The sequence below is a fragment of the Pipistrellus hanaki genome (assembly GCF_964339955.1).
Source record: "Pipistrellus hanaki genome assembly, chromosome: 6".
NCBI classification, from domain to species: domain Eukaryota; kingdom Metazoa; phylum Chordata; class Mammalia; order Chiroptera; family Vespertilionidae; genus Pipistrellus; species Pipistrellus hanaki.
Genome location: NC_140508.1, coordinates 44,819,415 through 44,842,402, shown reverse-complemented (window position 1 = coordinate 44,842,402; position 22,988 = coordinate 44,819,415). Strand labels below are relative to the sequence as shown.

The following is a 22,988-nucleotide window of genomic DNA, read 5'->3' as shown; positions in this document are numbered from 1 at the left end:
ATTCTGTTAAAAGAAATAAATCCTTTGGCACAAATTAGCATCTATTCTTGCAATGCCTCCTATCCTCATCTGACCTGAAATGTTTTTTCTATGTATTTTAGTACAATTTGAAATTAGATACAAGAGGCAGACACAACTTTTCTGTGATTTTCAAGGAGTTAGCAATCCACTGAGTCACTTGAGAATTTCCTTTATAGTTATCTTCTTGAGTTTGCATTTTGTTTGGGGGTTTTTGTTTTTTTTTTGTGTGTGTGTGTGTGTGTGTGTGTGTGTGTGTGTGTGTGTATGTTTTTAAGGAGCAGAGCAGGAAACAGTGGCGGGGGGGGGGGGGGGGGGGTGGTCATACAGTCCTTCTCCCCACCCCACCCCAGTTTTCCCCTCCCCGCTTCACCCACCCCTAAATGAATGTGAGAACTTCCTGCAGGGAGAACGCCATGAATAGGGCCTGGCATCTAGACAGGAAAGATAGCACAGGACTGTGAATGTTCTGAATAAAGCTTCTTTGCAGCCACTAAATTAAAGGAATTCAGGAGCTACACAAAGGGCCTGGCTACTTAATATATTCAGTCTTTTATTTGACAGTATAATTAGGCAGCATACAAATGAAAGCCTTTCCCAAGGAGCTGGACTACACTAACAAGGCCCAATGACTCTCCCCTGCAGGCTCCCCATTTTTTTCTCCACTTGCGTTGATGTTGTTTTTACTTATAGAAAAACATTTCAGAAGGAAGTTGCTAGATATAATTTAATCCACTCTTCTTAAGAAGTACAAATTATTTCTACCTAGAGGTCAAATTCTGAAGGACCTTCAAATTGTATTCCTTGATAGATTTCCATTGAAATGTGCCAAATAAATCTTATGATAGAGATATAAAGCACAGGAACATCAGCTGGCACTCTGACCTTTATATGAATAAATATCAATTGTTAGACAGTAAAACCACCCAAACACCAGCTTGGAGCAAAAAACACATAGCAAAAAATGAGAAGTAAATTATCATGCAATAAAATGTAAGTGATTCCACACAGATAAGAGTAATTTTTGTTGCTCTAAGTCAGGGCTCACAAACCCACCATCCCTTTGGGCCCAGGCAGAAAACCCACATGAGTGAAGCCTTGAAGTAACTTGGAGAGGATAGGCACTGCTTAAGCCTGAGGGCATCAGCACAGAAACCCAGTATGCCCAGATCTTCTAGTTTAGGAAGGAAAGAAGGAAGGAAGGAAGGGAGGAAGGGAGGGAGGGAGGGAGGGAGGGAGGAAGGGAGGGAGGGAGGGAGAGGGAAGGGGGAGGGAGGGGGGAGGGGGAGAGAAAAAGGAACAGAGAAGTCTTGATTTTTATAGGAAACTTTACAATATCTAATTGATGGCAATTAATTTTAATACATGTGGTCTATGAGTCACGTGTGGCACCTGGGCTCTAGTTTTAGACCTCTGTTCTAAGTCCCCCAAAAGATGGTCCAATTCAACTCTCTTGATCAAGGTAGTAAAAGTTAAACAAAACTCCAAAGAAAAAGAAATCCAAAAGTATATACTCAAACTTACAATGTACTGTTAACTCCACAGGGATATATAGTCACAAAAATCCAGGCTGTGAGAAACCCCACAGAACAAAATAATCTGTCTTAGTCAACAAATAAACTGCCAGGGAAAGTGAGGGAAAGGGTGAAAGTGGAAGTAGAAAGGGGAGGGACAGAGAGGAAGTGAAGAGGAAACCTAAAACTAAAAGAAATTTAAAAGACAGAAAAACCAATCACAAGGTATGGACCACATCTGCATCACAATTCAAACTGAAAAATTAAAAGACAATTGGAAATTTGAACACTGGCTAGATGTTTGTTGAAAAATAGGAATTAGTGGGTGTTTTTTTTTTTTAACGATATAATAATGTCATGATGGTTTTTTTGAAGAAAAAAAAAGAATGCTTATGTTTTAGAGATACTTACGTTTAGAAAAATTTATAGATGAAATGATACACTGTCTGAGATGTGCTTCAAAATAATCTAGGCAGAAGTGGCTGGAGATAGGCTGTGAGTAGGTAATTGTTGATGCAGGTCAATGAGTACACATAAATTCATGACACTATTTTGCTTACTTTTTAAAATGTTTTTAATTTTTCCATTTAAAAAAATCTAAAATAAAAACTCTTTTTATCTGTTTCCTGTCTACTGTCACTTAATCTCATCAAAAATGATTCAAAAAATAAAGACCAAGAGAAGGAGAAGGGAGAACCTCAATAATAACTATAAAGAAACTAATTAAACTGCCCTTAATTGAAAAATTGACTTTGTGCACATATAACCCTGAGACCACTCTTGTTTATGGATAAAAAGTGTACAAAAGAAAAAAATCCTAAGCACGTATAATCTCATTGAATGCCTCCCTAACAGGGCATAAACATTATGATGCTTCATTCCAACTTCATTAAAATGGAAATCGGTTGCTGAAGTGCCAAGAGAACACACTGAATTGGTATTTTTTTAATTTCTTCAGTCAAACATGCTTGATGTTCAACACTGCTTATTATAGCTGGGGTGAGTTAGGGAGAGCTGGGGTGTTCAACAGGGAATGTTTATACACTCATTTAACAAGAGGTACTATTTTTTCTTTTCTAAGAAAGGAAATGTGTGGACTGGAATGGGGCAAAAGAGGGTAAAATAAAGCTTTCTGTAGAAATTAATGTGAGGTCGTTTAAAAGGCTGTGCCTTTATTATCCAACCATGGTCCCATGTAATTTGGGAGCATCTTAGGTTCTCAGTGCAGAGTGGATATGACTGGTAAGGATCTAGGTGGCTAGGGAAAGCTAGAAAGATGAAGAAGGTACCCACAGGGCGTGTACACAGGAAGGACAGAAAAGTGGCTGTTCTTACTGTGTCTAGAACAGAAGGCTTAGCAGATATAGAAAAGACAAGCTACTTTTATCCCTCTGTATCCCTCCTACTGATAAGATGAAAGGAAGTTACACAGTCATGGCACCTGGCCTTGAAAGAGAGAAATCTAAATGACATTTGATAACTCAATGGAATGGCTTCCTATTATTCTTTTTTTGTTTGTTTGTTTCCTATTATTATTAAAATCATTTCCAAGACCCTAGCAGTGGCATATAAGGCTCTTGCAGCCAGGCATAACCTAAAGTGCATATCCACCCATTTTGCAAGAAATTTAAAGGAGGAAAAAAACAATGATGACCAAAGCACTCTGAACAAAATAGAACGTGGCCTAAGATCATGCACGACATTTCTCCAGCCTAGTCTCATGATGCTCTCAGTTTCATTCACAGCATTACACTCACAGTGCTTCCCTCCTCTAGATCCATCAACTTGGGCTCCTCACCTCAGGATCTTCACACATACTGTCTCTGCAACTGGAGCACTCTCCCACATACTCTATACCCCAAGCTCTCCAAACTCACTATTCATCCCTCAGGTCTCAGTTTAAATTACAAGAATTAAGTTACTAATATATAGACAGAGATAGAGGTATAGAGTGTTTTTCTTAGGGGTACACATCACAGTTACAATTAAGTGATTAGTTATATGTGTTTAACAAGTCTCTTTCCTGCTGTGAGTCATGAGGGACCGCATCTGTTTTGTTAAAGACTGGCATGTAGTAGGTACAAGGTTTAAGAACTCTGAGAAAAAGCAGGGAGAACTCTACCTGTACTATTTTCCCTTCTCTGTTCTCTCATCATCTGTGTCCTTCTGCAATTTGGCTTAAGCTTCTGAAAAGGCAGAAGATCTGACTCATCTTTCCCCCTAACTTCAAAGTACCTTACATCTTGGGCCGGAGGCACTCCGTAACTTTTTGAACTGATTCAGTAGATGAAGGGGGAAAGGGGGAGGATATTAATCACATATAAAAACAGTTTCTGTTACAATAATCAGTGACTTTTGAACATAAACAAAATTTTGTGCTAATAACCACAGCCCACTAAATATGAAGTTCCTAAGCAAGTAAAGCAACAACAAAAACATAAAAACTCTACCTCCATCCCACCAGTCTCTCCAAATCAAAGGCAAGAGTCCTATCCCCCTCCCTCCACATATTACTGCTGTTTGGTAACTCACCACGTTTGATACTAAGTTACCAATTATGTCTCTTTCTCAAGAGTTACTACCCTATTCCCCAAAACATCTTTATTAAAAATTTGCAGAAAATAACTTTGCAACTGGATTATAAAATAACAAGATAATCTAAATGCCTCAGAAAATATTTGGGTAATAATATTCTTAAGAACAACCTAACTGCTAGCTTTTCATGTGTTTCCATGACCACAATTTGAAAACTCAGTATCTAACCCAGGATTGAGCACAAAACAGAAATTCAAGGCTTACTACAATTAAAAAGAGAAAGAATGATAGGTTTAACATGGTTTCTTAACAGTATTTATTATTTAACAATAAATTATCCCCTATAAATCTGGTTTATATCTATCTAAATTTACAATGTATCATGTCTTTACACTCACTTTGAAAACAGATTCAAGGAACAAGTAACTTTGACAATCTAGGAATGAAAATCTATTCTTCAGAACTAGCTCTTATCTCTGCAAGTATAATCAATAGGTCATGGAAAAAAAAAAAAAAAAAAAAAAAAAAAAACTATCTCAGAAGTTTTATTATCCTACCAGAGGCCCAGTGCACGAAATTCGTGCATGGGGTTGAGGGGGAGTTCCTTCAGCCCAGCCTGCACTCTCTCCAATCCAGGACACATTCACCATCTCTCCTCTCATCTTAAAACCAACTCCTGCTACTGTATTCTGCCTGTTGGTTAATGGGATAACAGTCAAACAAACTAGAAACCTCCAAGTCATCCTGACATACAAAACCCTGTCAGTCTTGTTCATACTACATCTAACATGGAATATAGCAACATACTTCCTGATGTAGAAGACATACTCAAATTAGCTCAAGAATGAAAAATAAACCCTGAACTACTCCTTCTCTCCCAACATGTCATTATTCAATAAGAGCCAGGCACTCTACATTCTAAACAATTCCCATTTGTCCACAGATCTTTATCTGCACTGATCTAGATGTTCCTAATCTAGTCCCACCCTAGGGTCCCTTGATCCCCCTGCCAAGAATGCCCTAAACGATCCACTCCTACTACAGGTCTACTCTTTCAAATAATCAAAACCATCTCCCAACTACCCCAGTTGGAACAGAGTTAATTAAATCCCTATTTGGTACAACAAGCACAATGTACAAACCTCAAAAGTAGTGTATTCTGTATTACAATTATTTTTATTTCTGCTACTAGGTTGAAATTGGTGGAGGCAAGGCCATTCTTTCTTTGGAACTCCAGCTCCTAACATAGTGCTTTAAATACTTACTAAAGGCCCTGCTAGGGCAATCTCCAAATCTCTAGTAGCTCTCTCCCCCTCCAATCCATCCTCCAGCTGGCTGCCAAAAATCTAACATGTCACTCCCCACTTTAAAATGCTCAGTAGCTCCCACTGCTTATCAAATCAAGTCCCTATCATGTAAGGTCTTTCATCAGCTGGACCCAACTTCCTTTTTAGCCTCATCTCCTGACACTTCCTCACTGCAGCTACTCACCATCTCCTACATACACCATGCCCTTTCATTCATGCTTTAGTTCCTTACATGCCCATTCATGCAACACTAGTCCCCAATTCACATAGGTAATCCTTCCCAGCAAGCCTTTCAAAGCATTCCACTTCCAGGGAAAGTCAGGTTGTTGGGCTTCTGGGTTCTTTTGTCACTCTGTAAATGGCTTCATTAAGGCACTGCAAGTTTTATTATAATTGTTTATGTAAATGTCCCACACACACATACCAGATAGGAAAGCCTTGACATTCAGAAGTTATTCATCCTGAGAGCTTCATAAACTTAATATAAACATTCTTTTCAGACCTCTTCACTACGGTCCATGGCCACAGTCAGCATTAGCATTTATTCTGAGTGTGGGGGGAAAGGCTCTTATAAGAAAACCAAGTAAATAAATAATGTTTATATCACCATCCTGAGAGTAACCGCACATATGGTAAGCAGTAGAAAGCAAAAAGGCCCACTGAGATTTGGAAACTGGGTGGTGAACCAATCCATTTACCAGTTAAAATGAATAGCTACACTCAGCTTAACATGCATTACCATTTCAAATTCATCCTCAGTAAAATCGATCCTCAACTGCTAAATAATTGTAAATATCAAGAGCAGGAGTCATGCCTTCACTGATCCTAGTATCACCTATTCCTAAGTAGTATACTGCCTGTTCCTCAAGCTTTACTTAATTAATGATATCCCCTGTATAACCTGTTTCCTACTTTCGTGAATTCTCTCATCTCTCAAACTATAAATTTGCCATCTTTGAGTTTCTATTGCCAAAACAGCCAATTAGCTACTGAGTCGTTGGATGATGTCTAATCTCTGCTTTTCTCCCTCCCCTGCTCTATTTCAGACCCTCTATAATTCACTGAACCACACAAAAGCTCCTAATTTAAGTTTCCCTTCATCAATTCCAACTGCTCTGACTCCTGATTGTCCACTGCCAGCACTTCTTAAACTATACTGTGTAGATTAATCACCTGGGGATCTTGTTGAAATGCTGATTATTCAGTAAGTCTGAGTGAGGCCTGAGATTCTGCATTTCTAACATGTTCCCAAGAGATGCTGATGATGCTGGTCCATAGATCCACTGCAGTCAACAAGCAGAGGCCAGATGACAGTCAGTCTGGAACACAGAAGCACGGACTTCTATGCTAGGTAAGAAACTGGACTAAATGCCCCCTGATCCCCTCCTTTGTTCAGATTCTATGCTCTTCCTGAGATATCCATGACCTGCTCACCCATTTTTCACTGAAAGTCTGACAAAGCTATAATCTAGCAAGTATTACTTTAATTATTACATTTAGCAGATTCCCACAGACGAGTTTCATTTAGTCTATACTCCACTATTACAACTGTTTTTAAAAAGATACTATACAAGGGGTAAGGATAGTTGTCCTTATGACAATCTATAATAATAAAAGCATAATATATTAATTAGACTGGACGTCCTTCCAGACAACCTTCCAGACAAAGCCAAGGTGGCAGGGGTCGAGCCCTTTGCATGAATTTCGTGCATCAGGCCTCTAGTGTTAAGATAAATGAACACCACTACCTCTCTTTATCCATCTGCATTATCTGGAGATTAAGATCACATGGGTCAATCAGTGTCTGAGAACTAAAAATTTTGTTGTGTTTTGTTGTTTAATTGGGGGTGGAGATAGGATGTTATGTATGTCTACAGAAGTAAGAAGCAATGAATTCCATCCCAAATGTACTGTTAGATGATCCCTACTCTCAGAAAAGGACTTTTGTGTGGTTATCTTCAAAATGACATTATCTTCTAAGCAACTCCAAGATTTATGTTTACAGAACTTTTGTTATCAATAAGACATTACCTTTTAGATTTTGGTTAAAACACCAAGTCCCTCATAACCAATGAACACAGACACCAGGGGGATGAGGGCTTGAGAGGGAGGGGAGGCAAAGAGGGGATAAGGACACATATGTAGTACCTTACCGTATTTTCCGGCATATAAGACAATCAGGCGTATAAGACGACCCCCTAATTTTACAGTTAAAACATAGGTTTAGGCCTACATTCGCTATATAAGACTACCCCCCCACTTCCGAGGCAACACCAGTTCTTTTTTTAATAGACGGCCTCTCTGACTCTGGCATAATTTGCATGCATAAAAAGCCTGCTTGGATTGGCTTTGTTAGAGGGGCGGTCCGAGCAGCCTTGCAGTGATTGGTGCAGGATCGAGTTGGAAAATTCGTTTAGCGGCATATCGAGATGTTTTTCGGGATATACTCGGCATATAAGACGACCCCTGATTTTCGGTTGACTTTTTTTCGTTTCAAAAGTTGTCTTATACACAGGAAAATACGGTAATCAATAAAGAAAAAAGAAAACATGTAAAAGAAAAATATATCTGCACCTCTTATCTCAAGTTACAGTATTACTCTGACATTATATATTTCAAAAGTGAAGTTAAACTGGGTTACAAGTCTATAAACATGTAACTATTATAAACTAGAGGCCCAGTGCACGAAATCATGCACTGGGGGCAGAGGGAGTCCCTCAGCCCGGCCTGTGCCCTCCTGCAGTCCGGGATCTCTTGCTCCTTTGCTCCTTACTGCCCACCTGCTCACTGCTCCTTACCACTTGGCTTGCTGCTCCTTAGTGCTGCTGTGCAGGCGGGAGAGACTCCCACCACCGCTGCTGTGCTCTATCCATGAGCCCAGCTTCTGGCTGAGCGGTGCTCCCCCTGTGGGAGCGCACTGACTGCCAGGAGGCAGCTCCTGCATTGAGCATCTGCTCTCTGGTGATCAGTACACATCATAGCAACCAGTCATTCTGGTTGTTCTGTCATAAGGGTTGCTTAGGCTTTTATTATATAGATATTCTATTATATCAATATAATAAATATTCCAGTATTATAAACAGCTAAAAGGATAGAAATGCTATAAGATAATTTACATATTATAAAATATTTGCCTTCTGAAAATCAAGTTAGGAATAAAAATCTGAATTAAAAAATTAGATGAGCATACCAGTTTTTAAAAAAATAACAAGTCCCTCTTATGAGCTGGGTATAGAGCAATGGATTTTGACTGTCTACTTTATAATCCCAAGGGCCAATAACTATTGTCCTTATTATTAGATTGATGCTAACTTTTCTGTTAATATCCCCCATGAAAATCAACTTCTCTGGTGTTGATATTGCCCCAGTAAGTCAACTAAGGTCTCTGTAAAAATTTGTTACAGAGGGTAAAAAGGTGATAATTAATGACTGGAAAATCCACATTGGCAGGTAATTAACCTAAATGTTGGATAGTTTAAATTAGAAGTATTTTCATTTGAATTAGAAGCATGACTGTAATCAGCCAGGATCTAAATAACTTTTTTTCCCCCCATGGTGCTTGTCATAATTTAAAAACTAACATAGACCCAAAACTGGTTTGGCTCAGTGGATAGAGCGTCAGCCTGCGGACTGAAAGGACACTATCCATCTTTGTATTGTAAATGCTGTTTTGCTTGTTTGTTCCCACAAACTTAACCTCAAATCTGTAAGTATTTCAAGGGATTCTAAAAAATTTGAATTAGTCACCTTTAAACCAAAAGCTATTCACAGTAATTATTCGATAAAGGAATCATGAATGAATGAGTAACAGTGGACAGTCTGCCAATATATCCCATCTTCCCTAATGAGCCCTAATGAACTCTAATTAACATTTGTGGCAATTTACTGTTGCTAAAAATAATAAAGCCACACATTTTCTTAACATCTGACAGTTTACAAAGCACTTCCACATATATCACCAAATCTGAACCTCACAAAGTTCTTTGAAACAGTTATTTTTTATCACCTTTTCCTCCTTTTCTAACAAATGAGCCTTCAGAAGGTTAAGGCCTCACATTCAGTACAGGTATATCTCGGAGGGAATGTGGGTTCCATTCTAGCCCACTATGATAAAGCAGACATCTCAATAAAGTGAGTGGGGTCTGTGTGAGAAAGAGAACAAGTCTGCTCCAATTAGAGTGTTTACTCTCCCCATAAGGAGAGATCCTTATTATATAAAACTGAATGCCAGCTACCCCCAGCCACACCCCCTCTCTAAGAGAAATGTCTCCTCTGTCTCAGCATCTGGAGTACATATTCTGTATGCCAGATGCAATGTAATTTTACCCTTTGTAACTTCTGCACTTTACAACGCTCCCTTCCTCGTATTAAAAATAGCCAGTTGTCTCATGAAAAGATGCTCAACATCACTAGTTATAAGGGAAATGCAAATCAAAGCCACAATGAGATACCACCTCACATCAATCAGAATAGCTATCATTGAAAATGCAAAAAAACAGGTTGGTGAGGCTGTGGAGGAAAAGGAACCCTTGCACACTGTTGGTGGGAATGCAAATTAGAATGGCCACTATGGAAAATGGTATGGAGATTCTTCAAAAAAACTAAACACAGATCTACCATTCAACCCAGCAATTCCACTTCTGGAATTTTTCCCATGAAAACAAAAACACTAATATAAAAAGACCTATGACTCCCATATTCATTGCAGCATTATGTACAATAGCCAAGATATGGAAGCAACCTACCCAGTTTCCCCAAAAATAAGACAGTGTCTTATATTAATTTTTGCTCCCAAAGATGCACTAGGGGATGTCTTATTTTTCCATGAAGAAGAATACGGTACACATTTATTGTTAAATGAAAATAATGGAAATTTATTACCTGTATACGGTATGGTATTACGGTAGTTGTCAACACAAACCAGACAAACTGAATCCTACAGTATCAAGAATTTACTCATTTATTCAATGACAATCATGTCATCATCTTCTGGAACATCATCATAACAATCCAATTCCTGAATTTCCTGGTGAATTTCTTGTGACTCCATTTCTTTCAGAATCAGTGGACCAAATCTCTCATGTTTAGCCTAGGGGGGGCCTTATTTTCGGGGGGATGCCTTATATTTCACTCAGAAGGAAACCTGTAAGTAGGTCTTATTTTCGGAGGATGTCTTAATTTTCGGGGCAACACGGTAGGTTTCCATAGACAGATAGATAAAAAAGAAGACGTGAGATATATTTGAAATCTTAATATTTGTAACAACATGGATGGACCTAAAGAGTATTATGCTAAGTGAAATAAGTCAGACAGAAAAATACAAATACCATATGCTTTAACTTATATGTGGAATCTAAAAAACAAAAAATTTTTTTTCACAAAAAAACAAACAAAAACAGACTCATAGAAACAGAGATGGAGACCCTGTAAAGGTAGCTCAGTTGTTAGAGTGTCATCCTGATATACCAAGGATGCGGGTTCAATCCCCACTCAGGGCACATACAAGAATCAACCAATGAATGTATAAATAAGTGGAACAAATCAATGTCTCTCCTCCCTCTCCCCCCTCCCCTTCCACTCTCTCCATAAAATCAATAAATTAAAAAAAAAAAAAATCAAACTAATGGTTGCCAGAGGAGAGCAGGGTAGAGCAATGAGTGAAAAAGGTAAAGGGAAATATAGTCAATAATATTGTGATAACTTTAAGTTTGTATGATGACAGATGATTACAAGACTTCCTGCTGAATCACTATAGTGTACACCTGAACACTGTATAACAACTATACTTAAATTTAAAAAATGAATTTTAATCAGTAGATAAGGGAATAAAACTTTCATTAAAGGTAAATGATTCAATTAAACTAAAACTTAATATAAAAGAAAATCTTTCACCCCTAAAAATAAATCTTAACATATTGTCTTTTTGCTAACAGGTGCAGGTATTTCTTTCTTTCTCTCTCTCTCTTTTTAGAGGAGACAGACATTCAAAGCAATAGCAGATTTCATAGTAAAGACTTCTAAAACCAGCAACAAAAGCCCATAGATTACTGAACTGAGTTGTTCTGATTTTTTACATCATACAAAAGTTGAACTGTGTATGTGTACCTGAATATGTGCATTTAATTATGAGAAGACAAGTTCTTTTCCTTAAATAAAAACTGAAATAAAGAATGTGATGAATATTGAATCTTTTCAATGAACATATGTCTGAATGGAATTTTTTTCAAAATCTATTCTTAAATATTTCTTCCAAATATTTTCTTTAAATTCAATTGTTTTTCCCCCAACATTTTCATACTTTTAAAATATCCAACTGTTCTATTAGAAGCCCTCCTTTATAATCTATTAAAGTGATATGCAACCTCTCAAAAGTATTGATTAGAATGAAAAAAAACAACTAGCAACACTTTGAATAGAGAAACCACAAATGTGTGAAACACACTCCATTTTTTTAAACCTTCATTTTGAATACTAAATATATGGAGGATCCAAGATAGTAAGTATAGGGGTTCAAGTGTGTGTGAGGCAGGGGGGGTTGGAGGGCAACAATGGATTAATAATCCAAACCCTAGGTGTTATCCTAATTCTGTGACTGACTTCATCTTGAATTCAACACTTATTCTATGGGTTTGGGTTTGCTTTCCTCATCTATAAAAACAGTAGATATTAGAATCGCTACGGGATCCTGAATTCTGTAATATAATCAAAATAACAATATAAAAATGCCATTTTCTTCAAGTTCTTTTTCTCCTACTGACTCTAGGCCCAGTAGATAGGTATACAGCACACTATGAATGAAAGTTAAACTAGTAAATTTGCACATTTGGGTCCCTCAAATGGAGTTATTATAGTAAATTTTTCAAACTGGATTATGAAAGTATCTTGCTTTATAAGTCAACATAAAAAAAGATTCTTACTTTAACTTTTAAAGGAATGCATTTCTTTAAGTTCACCTCTACCATGCAGAAGTCTATTTTTAAGAGTAAGCGTTAGCAGAGAGAGGGTAAATCAAACATTATCTATTCTGTCAGTCTAATTCACACCAAAAAGGTGGTCTGCTTTGGTTGGCAACCTTTCTCCTGAGAAAAGGCACTTTGGACTCTCTTAAATCCATGGGCAGATATTACAGAACTTCGGAAACTACAACTTTTAGTCCTTAATTAGAGATTTTCAACCAATATGCTGTAAGAATTTTCAAAACATGCAATACCTATTTAGTCAGGGGCACTGACGTCTTTTCCCTTAGACTGTCAAATAAAAAAAATGACAACAGCTAACACAACAACAGCCACCCAGTGTGGTGAATCAAGTTATACCTTTTTAATTTTTGTCATATAGACAATGAATATATTTTTGGTGTGCTGTCGAATTTTAATAATTAGTTTATATGTGCCATGAGATGAAAAAGGTTGAAAATCGGCTATTGTAATGTGAAGAATAGGCTATCTAATGGAGCCCCAGAATGTTTCAAGTTGGCAGAGATCTTAGATTCTTTCTACTTCAAGCTCAACATTTTACTGAAGAGAAAAGCAAAGCCCATGATAAGGTTAAAATAAATGCCCAAAGTCATACCACCTCTCCCAATTCTCAGACTAGTTTTTTTAAAGAACCATTTTTTCTCAGTCACTGTGAGATAAAATGGTAGTTGAGAGGGCCCAGGTCTGCAAGAGAGGGCAGTTGGAGGTGATCAACCCTACAGGGGAGGGCAGTTAGGCGTGACCAGGCCGGCAGAGGAGGAAAGTTGAGGGCAAACAGGCTGGCAGGGGAGTAGTTAGACATCAATCAGGCTGGCATGGGAGTGGTTAGGGGGTGATCAGGCTGGCAAGAAGAAGTGGTTAGGGGCAATCAGAAAGGCAGGCAGATGAGCAGTTGGGAGCCAGCAGTCCTGGATTATGAGAGGGATGTCCGACTGCAGTTGAACATCCCTCGAGGGGTCCCAGATTGGAGAGGGTGCAGGCTAGGCTGAGGGACAGCCCCCCACCTGTGCATGAATTTGGTGCACTGGGGCCTCTAGTGTGAGATAAAATGGTACAAATTCTTCCCCGAAGTTGTTTTGGAAAAGAACACCTGCCCCTGGCAAATAGCAGCCAAACTCAAGAACCATATGTAGCACTTATTCAAGCACTAAGATATAGCCAGACAAGCTCTCAAAATACATGAATGGGAACAAAGACAGAATTCCTTAGGAATATACTATGTATTTGTCATAGTAGACAATAAAATTAAAAAACTGGTTCTGTACATAAAATTTTGTTCTTTGAACCATGTCTTAGAAGTGCACTGATTGTAAAATCCAGATAATTATTAAATAGCCAATGAAAACGACTACAAATCATATTTTCTTTTGCTGAATTTAAAAACATGCCTCACATTTGAAAAGAGAGCCGAAACATTCTAATATACTATTATGAGAGGCGGATTTAGGAAAAGACTCATTTTCTAACTGCTCTTCATCAGTTGTATGAGTCAGTAGAAATAGCAACAAATGCAAAATTCTTCCTTCTTGAAAAGAATAGAGTGGGGGGAAATCAACTAACTAAAAAATTAAAATTTCTATTTAGATTTTTCACTCATTATTAAAATCATCCAAAACCAAATTACCATTGACCTTTGAACAACACAGGTTTTTTCCAATAAATTCCATAAATAAAATTTTATTCGGTCTTCAACTGAATGCTTGAATAAAATAAAATATGTACACCCTACACAAATAGAGTATATGAACCCACTTCCAAGTACTTCTAGGTTCCAAATTCAAAGGCCACTGGACTTGTAACTCAACAACACACTTTATCATTAAATTCATTTTACAATGTATTAAGGCAATCTCCAATATAAAAATACAACAGGAAAACAATTATTTCGGCATGATGTGGCATTATGGGATGATTGTGCTTTGTTTCATTTAACATACTGAAAGATATACAAGGCATATATATTACACAGGATGGGGCAAAAGTAAGTTTACAATTGTTTGTTTGAAATTAATACAACAATTAATAAAGAATAAACTCTGTTTGGCATACTCACAACTGTAAATCTACTTTTGCCCTATCCTGTATGTAGACACAATATATAAGAAAACCATCCCAACTCTAAATCCAAGTGTAATAACACTTGAGTAATCCAGTGACTATCACTATGCTTAATTCTGAAGTACAGTATCACACTACTTGAAAGAGCTGCTATTTCATAGTTAACCAAATATCTGAATGTTCCTTAATGGAAGTATCATTAAAATCTGTTCTTCTCAGATTCCTGAGTTTCAATTTATTAAAATTTCCCAAAGCCTAGAGTTGAAGTTTCATATAAACCCAAACACAAGCGGTCACACAGACGTAGGTTATAAATACCTTGTATGTCTAAAGAATCCACATGGTCATTTTTTGGTTTTGTTTTAATTATACTATCTTTAGAAAACCAAAGGTAAGTATAGAAAAGGGTTTGCCCTAGAAGCACAGGAACATGAGGCTGGATTCAAAACCCCTCATTACCAGTGTTGTACCAGATGCCTGGGATTACAGGGGTGGAGTAGCTTTCAGAGGTGGGATTTATTTTTCTAAAGGCTTCATTTTCCCAGACTGTTTTGGACATTTTGATAACATCTCTTTCTCTTTTTCAAAATGTCAGGCGTCTGTAAAGGAAAAGCGTTTCTATTGAGTGCTTCAGGATCTCTCAACTTTCACAGTACAATTAAACCCTTCTCTCGTCCAGAGAGACTGAACTGTGTTCAACCCTGGCACACAACAAAATCATTAAATCTAAGATGCCTCATTTGACAGATGCCTCATTAAATTCATCTCAAAGCTGAAGTAAGATATGCCTTTGAAATGGGGGTGGAAGGGTGGAACACCTGTTAACCCTAAGAAAGCTTGAGAACTGCTGTCTCAAAGTCCACATAGAGCTTCACTCATGTGAAATAGAAGATATTAATAGTATGTGGCACATATAAAATCTCCTGCCACTAAAGAAATGCCTCTGTGCATATGTGTTTAACACTTCCTTAGTGACCCAAACAGCATGGGAGGCTGAAAAATCAGGGCACGCACCACCAGCTGCTGAACAAAATTCCACAAATTCAATTCAACAAATGTTTAAACTAAAATGCCAAGGATTATGCTAGGCTTGGATCATATACGATGTCAATGAATGTTATGTTACCAATAAATCAAATCCAGGGTTCTAAAGAGAAATAGAATAAAAAACAACAAAAACACCTTACACTTTAAAAATAATAAACTTTGAATAACCAATCACTTGAGATTGATTTAACAATCTTATAGTAACAAAAAGATACAACTTTCAATACAGAAACCTTACAAGCTCATTTAGACACATCTCTCCCTACATTTATTTCAATGAGCACAAAAGATACCCCACTTTAGGAATAACTATGGCATTCAGGGACAACAGCTAACTCTCTACCTCTATATAACATATAAATTATAAAAGCTGTACAACAGCATAGTAATACCAATAAAGCAGTACTGATCACTAAAGTACAAATAACTCTATTTTAAAATAGAAGATTTAAGCAAGCCTTTCATGATAGTTTTTTTCAAAACTTCATTAAGTACAGTTATGATTTAAAGGAACTGTATTGTCACACCCCTAGCCTCAAGTTATCCACTTTTCAGATGAAGTGTTAATCCTCTATACCCAATGAAGATTGGTAGTCTAAAAAATGAGACATGCATGAATAAGAAAATAGAGAATTGTTAGGTAAACTTTATTTCATATCACCTTAAAATCAAGTATGACTATTTGCAACTAGGATACTTATTTTAGAACATTTCAGTCTCTTTCTATCCTGTCTTCTTATTTAACAGTCTTGGTTCTTTGTTTTTAAAGGCAGCATGACAAAAATAGAACCCTCCACATTTCACAACGAACACCACTTTGGACTAGAGGACAATATCACCTCATTACCAACAAAAATAGCATATTTTCTGAATGCTTTTAACCAAGTGAAAATTCAAGTGTAAATGAAATTCAGCATCGATTCATGGAAAGTGATAAGAATTGCAAAACAGAATATCCAAACTAATCTATTCTCAGTTCTGGCAAAGACTGAAAAACCACAAGTGAGAGTGGAACCTCTCTGTGCTTCAGTTTCTCCATCTGAAAAGAGGATTGACACAGACTCCTCCCTGATAATGTTTTTGAAAGGACAAGTGAGATAATTTATGTGAAAGCCCTTTAAGATTTTTGAAGAAAATAAAATCCAACATCAAACCAGTTAAGAAAGAAAAGATATGCACTTTACATAAAAACAACAAATATAAAAAAGCAAAGTTAAACCTTTTGTTCTTAAAATTAAAAGGACTGTTCAGGCACACACTGGTGTCACATGTTCATACCACGTTACTTAATACTGCTGTAATTATAGTAATAAGAGACTGCTTGTCAATATTACAGCTTAATGCTGAACCACCCCTTCTTGGTTTGCATGTAGGAAACCATGTAAGGTTTGATCATTCCCAGAAGAAAGAGAAGATATATGAGAATGGTAAGGAGATCATTCTCAGCAATGCTAAGAAGTCACATATAAAAATATCTTGTCCAAGATTCACTAGGCACAGTGGATGTGTTCTCCATTCTGTCAACATCCTTTCCTATTATTAAACTTTGAACTGAAATAGCTGGACTACTAAAGTCTAAAAAGGTGGTAGAAAGTAAAAATTATAAAAATATAGAGTTTAATACTGCACTTCATCAATGACTCAGACTCCAAAACACAAGCTCCTGAGTGTTTTTGAAGTCCATAACTTATGTTGAGAAACCTAAATTCTTGAATATTTTTAACCTAAAATTACTCTAAGGCAAAATTTAAGATAGCTGATTTTGAATGGAAATTAAATGTTAACATACTTACCATACTTAAGGCACGTAACTTCAGAGAAAGCCATTTAAATTTTTTCATATTTTAAATCAACAACAAAGAAATGATTGCTTGGTAGGAGCAATAACAATTTTTAAAATAACATTTCATTAACAACCTAGTAATGGGTACTTTTTGTCCAATACCTTCTTGTTCCTTAAGGACTTCCATTTCACTTTACCTAAACAAATATTCAAAACAACCACAAATGGCTTTCAAAGCCTTTTAAAACTACTTGAGTGGGATAATAAATACTAAAATTTAATTGAACAGTGACTCTCAAGAGAATGGAAGTTCTTAGCCAAACTAGAACTTCTCAAAAAACACAGCTGATTAAACAAACTAGATAGACAGCAGACAACATGCTCAATTTAAATATAGGAAGATATTCTAAAAGCTTCAAAGATAACTTCCTACTCTATCCTTAATTCCAAATACAAGTATAAACCAAAAGATATTCAGCAATAAATGCAAGAGTAAGTTACATGTTAAATTATAAAAGCAAATGTGGCATACAACACCCTCTAAGAGGGTGTCATATAAAACAAACACTAATTCTCTCCTTCCTAAGGAAAAGAATTACTGCCAAAACGTAACACTTTCCAGTTGGGTGTCCTACATTCCACTGCCACACAGGAGTAATTTCTAGGAATCTCCTCCAGCTTGGTGCAAACTTGCTGCATGTGAAGTCCTGAGACAATGTTGCCATACATAATAAGTGAGACCACCTAATAACAAGGCTCTTCTGTTTATCAACTTCCTTGCAAAAGTTCAAGTGGATCATTTTTGCTAAATTTTGTTCTTTAGCGAATGGTGTTTGGAATATTAATGTAGGTTTAAAATAAGGTAAACTTCGTATATTAAAAAGGCAATTCGACATCTTTATAACAGCCAAGCATCTTCCTTCTAGACATCTGTACACTGGCTTCATATTCTAGAACAGTTTGGATATCGTGTGGTTCCCTATTAGTTATTTTTATAAGCTTATACAGAGAATTATATATGTATTTATGGTGTATATACAGAAATAAAGTAAGTTCAGAATGAAGTGGCAGTTACTGCTTTTCATGAGCAAAACAAAAAGACCACAAAAATTAACCAAAAAAGTAACTTGTCACTTTTATATTTAGGTGTTAAAAAAAAATATTGTGTATCATTCGCTTAAAGGTACTGAAGAGACAATCTAGGGGAAATCCAAGATTTAAAATTCATGACCATAACACCCAAAAACTTCCCATTAACATTTATCATGACCAACATATCTAATCATGAGGAAAATTAAAAGAGCAGAGCTCTTCCCATACAAACTATGTTCGATACTGTTTAATATATTCCATATATTGATATATGCTTGTTTATATGGGTATTTACCACTCTCAGGTTAATAAAATATTCTCGTGATAAGTGTGAGTACCATTTAATGCTTTTGTAATTTTGCAAAGTAGATGAGCTACAGGAAAAAAGGATATAACTGTCACCCCTACATAAAAAAACAAAGCCACCTATTTTCCAGGCCACATAAACTTTCAAGGTATGTCATCCAGTTGGGATTTTATCTTCAGAAACAGCAAATACTATTATATTGTGACGTGGTTTTCTTTAGAAGGCAAAAATCTATCAGAAATCCACTTATGTTACAGAAAAACTTCAATGAAACTCAGAGGAACGTCGCAACAGGAATGCTACTGGTCCTGCATATTTCAATGTGGGAGTCCAAAGATTACTTTCTTCATTCAAACTGACTGAACTGCCACAAGATGGACCAGAAATAATTAAACAGCACAAAGGGCTACAGATTAGTCACAAGTATGATTATTTTCCCACAACCTGGAATAATAAAGTTGGGGAAGATTTAACTCTCCTGACTTAATATTGTTATGCTAACTTATTAAAATTCCTTGTCACTAAGAACATAATTAATTCTTCAAACCAGAAGGAGAAAAAAAAGGATGCAAACAACGTATAAAGCTCAAATATAACAACCAGGATCTACAGCTCCCTAACTTAATAGTGGTCAAGACTTTAACCAAAGGAGAAATATTAGTCACCCTCCGTCAAGAATTTGATATGTCAATCAGATCTCAATAAAGCTGGAATATGTAAACAATATTTTTAAAAATTTAACCTAGAACTGAAAAAAAGAATGAGGAGGATTTTAGAGATACTAACCACTTCAACTCTTTCTCTAATCTCAATTGCAAATCACACTGCAATGGTCAGTTCTGGCTATAAAGGCTGTAAGCAAGAAATGAAGGAAATAGACAAAATCGTCTTTGATGCAAGAATCAAACTTGCAGAGGAAACTGTAATAAAGCAAAAAAGCACTGGGGAAAAGGGGCACTGAAAGGATGCCATCTGTGAAGTTACTGAGGAGGAATAACTGGGCATATAAACAGGGCAGAGAGCTGAACGTGCACCGGCTGACAAGTAGCTCCTGGGGGGGGGTCTATGACACCTAAAATGGCCAACAGCGGACAGTCAATGTTGAGTGTATTTTCTGTTGGCCATGTTCCTGTACCGGTATTAAGTGCACGTGATAGTTTACCTGAAATCCCAAACTGCCACAAAACCCAACAGATTCATTGTTCAGTGCACTACCGCCTCTTTCGGGAGCCTCTGCTGGCAGTACTTCCTGGTGGCTCTGCCACCTCCTCCACCGGGCTTCCCAGCCCCTGAGCCTTCCAGAATGGCCAAACCCGCGCACTGAACAATTGCTCAACCGAGTATTACACAGATTACCACCGTGAAAGCTGTAAAGAAATAACAAAGGGCGCTGAGGACCAGCTTCTACTCTGGGGGTCTGGCCAGCATACACCGACTTGACAACCTTTTTCGGGACCTGGAAGTGTGGACACCCCACACGTCCCAGTGCAGGTGGCTTCCTTACCTGCATAGAAGCGAATGAGGCAGCCAACCTCCGAGTCCATGCCTTCCTCCTGCACCCTCCACAGCTCCCCAAATCCCAGTTGAAAGAGGTAGTCATTTTGGATCTGCAATGGCTTCTCGTCCGCCTCCAGGCGCCGGGTGGTCTCTCCGTGGAACTGCACGTAAAGGGTGGGCAGTGGGGGCGCCTTCTCCGCGCTCGCCCCGGTCCCACCACCCGAGATGGCCTGGGGGAGGCCCGAGGCCGCGGCTGCTGCTGCCGCCGCCTTCTCCTCCCTGGAAGGGTCGCAGGTGGCCCCATCCAGGCCGTCCACAGCTCTTGGGTCTTTTGGCTGCAGCAGAGGCAGGGAGGCCGCCACCGGGGAAGGCGGCCGGGCATCCGCTCCGGGTCGGGTGTGTGCAGAGCGGTCCGGCGGACAGGACTGGCCCGGAGCTCCCGCTGGGATGGGGGCCGGATCGGCCTCGAGCTCCTCGGACGAGGACGAGGAGCCGCCGCCGCCGCTGTAGGGGTCCAGCCGGTCAGACACGCTCTCGGCGCTGGGGCTCAGGCTGAAGCTCTCCGTGTCGGAGACCGGGCCCGCGATCGCGCCGTCCAAGGGCCGCGGGGTGCCGGTCTCGCCGGGGCTGGAATCCGAGAGCGCGGGGCTGACCCGGGAGGCGGCGCAGGGCGTCCAGCCCCTCGGGCCGCGGGGCAGCGGCAGGTCGGCAGGAGGCGCGCGCGGCGGCGGGGCCCCGACGGCAGCAGCCGGCCCGCTCTTCCCCGGGGGTGGCCCCAGGTCCCGCGGCTCCGCGGGCTCGTTCCGGGGGCCGGCGTCGGGGCGCCCCTTGCCCAGCACCTTGACCACGCCGCCGCCCTTGTGGCCCACCTGCAGCAGGCGGGCGGCCACCTCGCCGGCCGTGGTGTCCAGCGTGCAGAGCACCGGGCGCAGGTAGGTGGAGGCCGAGTGGCGATCGAAGACGTGCACGCAGCCCCGCTGGAGCTGCTGCCTCACCCAGTCGCGGTCCGAGGGCTGCAGCTGCAGCATCTGCCGGTGGTGCTTCAGGAGCAGCGTCTTCCTGTCCAGGCTCCGGGTGCACAGCGACGCCGCCGAGGCCGAGCAGGAGGCGGAGAGGCCGGCGGCTCCGGAGGCGTGCGAGGCGGCGGCGGCGGCCGAGGAAGACGAGGACGACGAGGCGGCGGCGGTGGTGGCGGACAGATTCCTCTTCAGCCGCCCTCTCCTTAGCAGCAGGGAGTTGGCGCCGCCGCCGCCGCCGCCGGCCCCGGACCCCGGGGCAGCCCCGCCAGCAGCGTTGTGCTGGGGCCCGCCGCGCCGCCTCCGGCGCCCCGTGCCTCCCGCTCTGCCCGGCAACGGCCCGGGCTGCGCCTCGCCGGGGGCCTCCTCCCGCGCCCCGCCGCCGCTCGGGACCGCCCGGCTCGGTGCGGGCTCCGGGCTCCGGCCGCCCCCGGCCGCCGCCGCCACCGCAGCCGGAGCCCGGTCCTCCCTGCTGGTCTCCGGCAGGCGCTGCGCCGGGGCCGCGGCGGCGGGCTCCATTGCAGTGGGGCTTCGCGCTTCCCCCCCAGCCCGGGAGGCAGCGGGCGGAGAGGGAGGCGGGGAGGCCAAGGTGGGAGACGGCGGCGCGGGGAGGAGGGAGAAGCCAATGGCGATCGGCGCGGCCGTTCCACGGGATTATGTGGCAGTTCGGAGCATTCCGTCGGTGTCTCGGTGTTCCATCCCGCGCTCCCGCCTCGCCGCCACCGCCCCCCCTCCCCACACACACACACTCACACACTCACACACGCCCTCCCCACCCGGCTCGCGGGCTCCCGCGCGCAGGCTCCGCCCTCTCCCCCACCTCCCGCCGGCTAGCCAGCCGCGGAGCAAGGCTCATTGAATATTAATCACGCGCCCGGAGCGGGAAGGCGGGAGTTGGACCGGGCGGGCGCTCCCTCCACGTGAGCCTCATGAATATGCATCACGAGCAATGACGGCATTCCTGGGAGCTGTGGGGAGAGCTGGGGAACGCGGGGAGGCGGGGCTTCAGAGTAAACAAACCTGACGCGTGCGTACGCGGGCGGGGCAGGGGCAGTTTCCCGGGAGGTCCCTGTGCCGAGGGGAGTGGCTGAGGAGGGGCGTGCGATGCACCCTGGGATTTGTAGTGCCAGTGAAGGGACGCAGGTACCCGGAGGAAACGGCCGAACTACAAGTCCCAGAGATCCTTACAACTTTGCCCCTCCTTGCCTCCTGCTGCTGGCCATTGACAGTGGGTAAGTGTGCCCTCTGCTGTTGAACTCTGTGCCCCGGAATGTTCTTGGTTCATTAATTTGTACACAACCCTCCCTCTCCCGCTCCCGCTCCCCGTCCCCAGAACACTTTCATTTTCCCTGCTAATTGAAAATAAGGGCTTTGAGGGACTCTAAATGCTACAAAGGTCCCGAGTTGTAGGTCCTCACCTTCACCCATTGTGTGAGATACAAATATACAAACTAAGCCAAGCTCAGGTTTTCCCCACTTTTTCAAGGCAAGGGGAGACAATGTCTGGTTATTGTTATTTGGATGATTGTTAAATGTGCTTGGTGGAAATCGTGCAACCCCGAGCCGATCCTCTCCTATGCCTACACCTGAAAAGGGAAGAAGGCCTAAGTCAAGGGTCTCCATTTGTGTCCCTTTGATCTTCAAGTTTGGAATAGAAAGCAGCGAGTGTGTCTATATATTAACTGCCAAATATCTGCTTTCTAAAGTTATATTTCTTTAGCTAATGTAACAAACTCAATGAAAGTTTTAATTATAAATACTATCACCATTAGCCCAGTGTCCATTAGTATCCTCTCTAACAGTGGTCGGCAAACTCATTAGTCAACAGAGCCAAATA

The 22,988-nt window shown here is 40.8% G+C and overlaps 1 protein-coding gene across 1 annotated transcript in view; it reads right to left on the bottom strand.

Annotated features, from left to right (window-relative positions):
* Positions 1-21,899, bottom strand: part of PHLPP1 (PH domain and leucine rich repeat protein phosphatase 1) — a 192,101-nt gene extending 170,202 nt beyond the window's left edge. The window contains exon 1 of the mRNA XM_084887683.1: positions 20,143-21,899. Within this exon, the coding sequence (XP_084743809.1) occupies positions 20,143-21,670 (1,528 nt within the window). The 5' untranslated portion in view covers positions 21,671-21,899. The remainder of the gene's footprint in view (positions 1-20,142) is intronic.
* Positions 21,900-22,988: the final 1,089 nt, after the last annotated feature.